The sequence below is a fragment of the Gouania willdenowi genome, unplaced genomic scaffold, assembly GCF_900634775.1.
Source record: "Gouania willdenowi unplaced genomic scaffold, fGouWil2.1 scaffold_412_arrow_ctg1, whole genome shotgun sequence".
NCBI classification, from domain to species: Eukaryota; Metazoa; Chordata; class Actinopteri; order Blenniiformes; family Gobiesocidae; genus Gouania; species Gouania willdenowi.
This window is the reverse complement of record NW_021145173.1, coordinates 213,923-218,391: the sequence shown is the minus strand read 5'-3', so window position 1 is coordinate 218,391 and position 4,469 is coordinate 213,923. Positions and strand designations below refer to the sequence as shown.

Genomic DNA, 4,469 nt, shown 5'->3' with positions numbered 1-4,469 from the left:
GCCTGGGCCTGAGACACAGCCACTATAAACACTCTCACATACAGGACCACTATGATGCTGATTGGAAAGATGAAAGAGAAAATTAGATCAATAACTCCACCAAGAGTGTTTGTGTGATTAATGCACATTAGTTTCCTCAGAAACAATATCATGTCACTGTAAATTATCCCCAAGTTGGTTTTAACTTTAATAATGATAAACAGTTTTGACTTCAAAATATCAAATATAATGTAATTTTCTAGAAACAACACATCAGCAGGTGTTTTCTTTTCATTCATGGCTAAAGTAAACATAAATCTAAAAACATTCATCACACAGTTTTACAGTGACTGTATTAAATCCCAGCAGCACATTGTCCCTGACTTTTCCTCTTTACAGTATGTTTACAGTATGTTGGCCTCACTGGAGCCAGACTTCAGAATCTGAAGAGAAAAAACACATTTCACACATTTCCTGAACCAGGGATACAGAAACACATAGATCACAGGGTTAAGCAGAGAGTTGAAGAAAAACAGACCTATAACAAAAATGTAAGATGATGGACTTTTCACTCCAAACCCTGTTGTAAGTACAACAAGGTAAAATGGAGTTAAACACATTAGAAACACAACAACCACTACACCCAGAGCTCTAGCAGCTTTCAGCTCTGACCTGTTAACCTTCAGTGAACTCTGAAGTGTCACCACTGTAACATGAGAGCGCATGGCCTGGGCCTGAGACACAGCCACTATAAACACTCTCACATACAGGACCACTATGATGCTGAATGGAATGAAGAAACTGAGAACAACATTCACAATTTCAGCAACAGGATGGATATAAATCATACATTCTCCAGTGCAGGAATCAAACTGACCTGGATTTTCTATGTTAGACTTTAGCTTCAGACAGTGAAAGATAGTAGAACCAGCCCAACATAGGATAATGCACATCTTTGCTCTGGTTTTAGTGACTTTAGTTTGATAGTGCATTGGATCACAAACAGCCACATAACGATCAACTGATATCAACACAACAGTTCCTATTGAAACAGCGGTGGCAACAGAACCTAAAACAGAATGGAAAACACACCAGCCTGCACCTAAAAACCAGCAGCCATTGATAAGGAAAATCATAAAAACCCAGACGAACCCTACAGAGAAATCTGACACAGCCAGAGAGAGGAGGAGGAAGTTGGTGGGAGTGTGCAGCTTCCTGGAGGAGTTAGAGAGAAACACACTGATATCATTATATGATACAACAATTATCATCAAAGCAGAAAACAGCAGGAGTCTAACAACATAACAAGTCATAAAACAACAGAACATGTCAATACCTGAAGTGTGAGATGGAGATGATGACCAGCAGGTTGAGAGTCACAGTGAGCACAGAGATGGAGGACAGGATGATGTGAAGGAGCACAGACACTGAGTGAGAACGCACGATCCTCCTGCATGAAGAGTTTCCCAGGTGTGGATAGCAGAGCTCAGCTTCATCAGGTGTGCTCATAGTGAGGAGAAGAAGATGATCTGCCTCAGCCTCTCTGATGAACAACTGATATATTATTCCTGCTCCAACACAGGGATGTGGAGGCTGGACCTGAGGACTGGACCTCCCTCAGAGACCTCCTGCTCTACACATTACGTAATGCTGAAATAACTTTATTTAAATTAGCTCCCTGTGGAAGCATCAGACGCATCACTTTAACTCTTTTCTCCAAACATGTGGAGCAGGCATTTTTTTTTTTTTTTGATTTATTGAAAACTATAACATCTGAACATTGGTTTCCTTATAAAAAAAATAAATAAATAACAACATTTGATGACAACATTATTATTTTGCTATCTGGCTCACAGTTGAATGTTTTGCTGACTGTATTTTGTATCTCCTCCCCCCGTCAGTCACACAGACGTAACTTCCTCCTCTTCCCGGCACGCAGAGATGAGCCGTTTGGCCCGGTTAGTTGATGGTTTTATCTCACGATCGCAACATTATCAATAAACTACTCAGGTCCACTCATGTTCTGTGTTAGTATATGGAGCTGTGAGCTGCTGGACACTTCACAATATCACTTCATAGCGCAATAATCTCCCCCGTCCCTGCTTCTTCCTCCTTAGCTAATGGTAGCATTAGTGGCTAATCTATCATCTAAAGGTGCACTGCTGCCACCTTCAGGGCACCAGTTGGTAACTACATAACACTACAGCTTAGATATTTATGAAGGACCTCTGCCAGGGTGTGTTTTCGTAATCTCTGTGAAAAAAATGTAATTGACATAATATTACGTGAATGGCACTGAGCGTTTGGATTTGAAATGACGTAATATTACGTGAATGGCACTGGAAGATTTAGTGCTCGGTAAATGTTATTGCTAGGTTTAAGCTATTGCTGGGCTAATGCTATTGTTAGGCTAATGCTAATGCAAGGTTCTTGTTAACGCTAGGCTAATGCTACTTCGCCTAGTAGCGACTGTCAGTTGGTTTCACACAGGAGGTGTGGCCTGGAGCTCCTTGGCTCCTGATGTTGCTGCCGGCCTGGCTGCACCTTTGAGTCCAGGGCGGAGCCTGGGTTCGCAGAGGCGGTTCTTGCACAAACATTGGTCATGGATGCACTGGCCTTGGGCAGTGGGATAAACTCGTACTGGGCTAAACTGGAGACACGTTGATTCCAAATACCAGTTTTAGGGATAACCACTCACTCCTTCCCTCTGTTCACAGCCACCACCAATATAATTAAGCTGAGTGATGTGTCACCACCTTACATTTCTCCACATTTGTCACCAGACTGGCTGAACTGATTACACAACACAATTAGCACAATACGCACAACTATAGCATCACATCTCACTCTCACCTTAAAACAGTCGACTCTTCCCCACCCCTTACATTTCCTACCCTTACTCCCTCTTCCCTGTTCCCTTTCCCCTCACCAAGGTGTAACACTGCCCTCACTTTTTAGATTCTCCCTTTAATGTTTCTTACCCTTCCTTAGGGAGTGTTGCTGATGGTCACATTTAAGCAATAAAATGAACTAACATATCTATAAAGCAAGGAATCTGTATGAGTGTCTGTGGCTCAAATATCTCTGCAGTTCAGGGAGAGACAAAGTTGAGACTTTCAACATGGCTGCTGCTTGGTTCAAGGGTGTGCAATTATGGATTTGCAATAACGGATTTGCAATGTCAGATTTGCCTGGTTGCCAACCGTAAAACTGCAGAGAAGAAGAAGAAGTGTGTGTGTGTGTGTGTGTGTGTGTGTGTGTGCGTGTGTGTGTGTGTGTGCATAATTTGTCGCAGGTTGTTGAGAGATACAAAAAAAAGAAAAAAGAGAGAGACACGGAAGTACCATCTCTGCGGATCAGCTTCTATAACTACCGGTTTAGATGGTTCCTGATGATAATAGTGGTGAAGTTAGGCAAAAATGACAGCAGACAAATTCATCAAGTCTCAAAAAAACTAAATTTTCATTCCCCATTCCTTCTTCAACACAGGGATGTGGAGGCCTGACCTGAGGACTGGACCTCCCACAGACACCACCTGCTCTACACATTACGCAACTTTGGGACTTTCTCTCGTACTTGTATGGTATATTGAAACAGAGCCGTTTTTTTTCCACCAGATCATGAAAGACAATCAGTAAAAAATAATCTGGATGAAATAAGCCACACTAATCCTGTTCCTTTAATTTTAGAGGGGTTATTTATCTTCAGAATGACTAGTTTAAACCTACTTGAAAATCCAAATGCTGAGGGACCCAAGATGGTTCCACTCATACAAGTTAAAATATGCAATGTATGAATATATATTGCTTTTACTTTCAACACTTTCATCAATCTTTTCATCTACTTCAGATTAAAACTATATATTTAAGTTTTTGTCATTTAAAGGTGCGTTCACACCGACAGACCCTAGAGTGGGTAAAATGTTCTAGGATTAAGGAGGTTGTGTGAGCTCCCAAAACAAGTCTAGAGCCAATCAAACAGGCCAATTCTAGAGCTATTGTTTCTGCCGGTCTAAGAGCGTTCCCAATCGGATGTGTACATACAATGAGACAGAGGTCACTCATTTGGCTGAAAACTTCAGGTTGATAGTTCGAAAAAGCATTAGTAAGAATAAAGTCAATTAATGTGGAGGATGAGGGTGATTTGGGGTTGGGTCTGGTAGACTCAGATATAATGTGGGAGAGGTTTAAAGCATTACATTGCTGCAATACTATGTCAGTTGGATTAATCATGTCCCAGTTTAATTCACCCAGGAGAACATTTTCAGAAGATATGTAAGGTGCTAGGAGTTGTATACTGGCCCACTTAAAGCACTGCATTTACATGTGGGAGAGAGTGAAGGTGAAAATGAACTGATTTAATTAACTACGCTGCTCTAACTGTAGGTGACAAATAGCGCTGGTGTTTGTGGATGAGGTGCTATTTGTTCTGAGGCCTTTTTTCCATACAAAGGTGGCATATTTACACAAGATTTATGAGTATTCCTTCAT

The 4,469-nt window shown here is 41.3% G+C and overlaps 1 protein-coding gene across 1 annotated transcript; it reads right to left on the bottom strand.

Annotated features, from left to right (window-relative positions):
* Positions 1 to 383: 383 nt before the first annotated feature.
* On the bottom strand, positions 384 to 1,498 carry LOC114460160 (trace amine-associated receptor 13c-like). Its single transcript, XM_028442200.1, has 2 exons — positions 1,316 to 1,498; positions 384 to 1,194 (listed from the first exon to the last, which is right to left on the bottom strand). Exons 1-2 carry the CDS (start codon positions 1,486 to 1,488, stop codon positions 384 to 386), a joined length of 984 nt encoding a protein of 327 aa, XP_028298001.1. The 5' UTR covers positions 1,489 to 1,498.
* Positions 1,499 to 4,469: the final 2,971 nt, after the last annotated feature.

What these genes read in the sequence shown, in the direction of transcription:
- LOC114460160 (XM_028442200.1), bottom strand. Translation starts at nt 1,488, where the DNA reads ATGAGCACACCTGATGAAGCTGAGCTCTGCTATCCACACCTGGGAAAC. An exon ending in ATCTCCATCTCACACTTCAG is followed by an intron (nt 1,195 to 1,315) that starts GTATTGACATGT and finishes TAACTCCTCCAG; the next exon opens with GAAGCTGCACACTCCCACCA.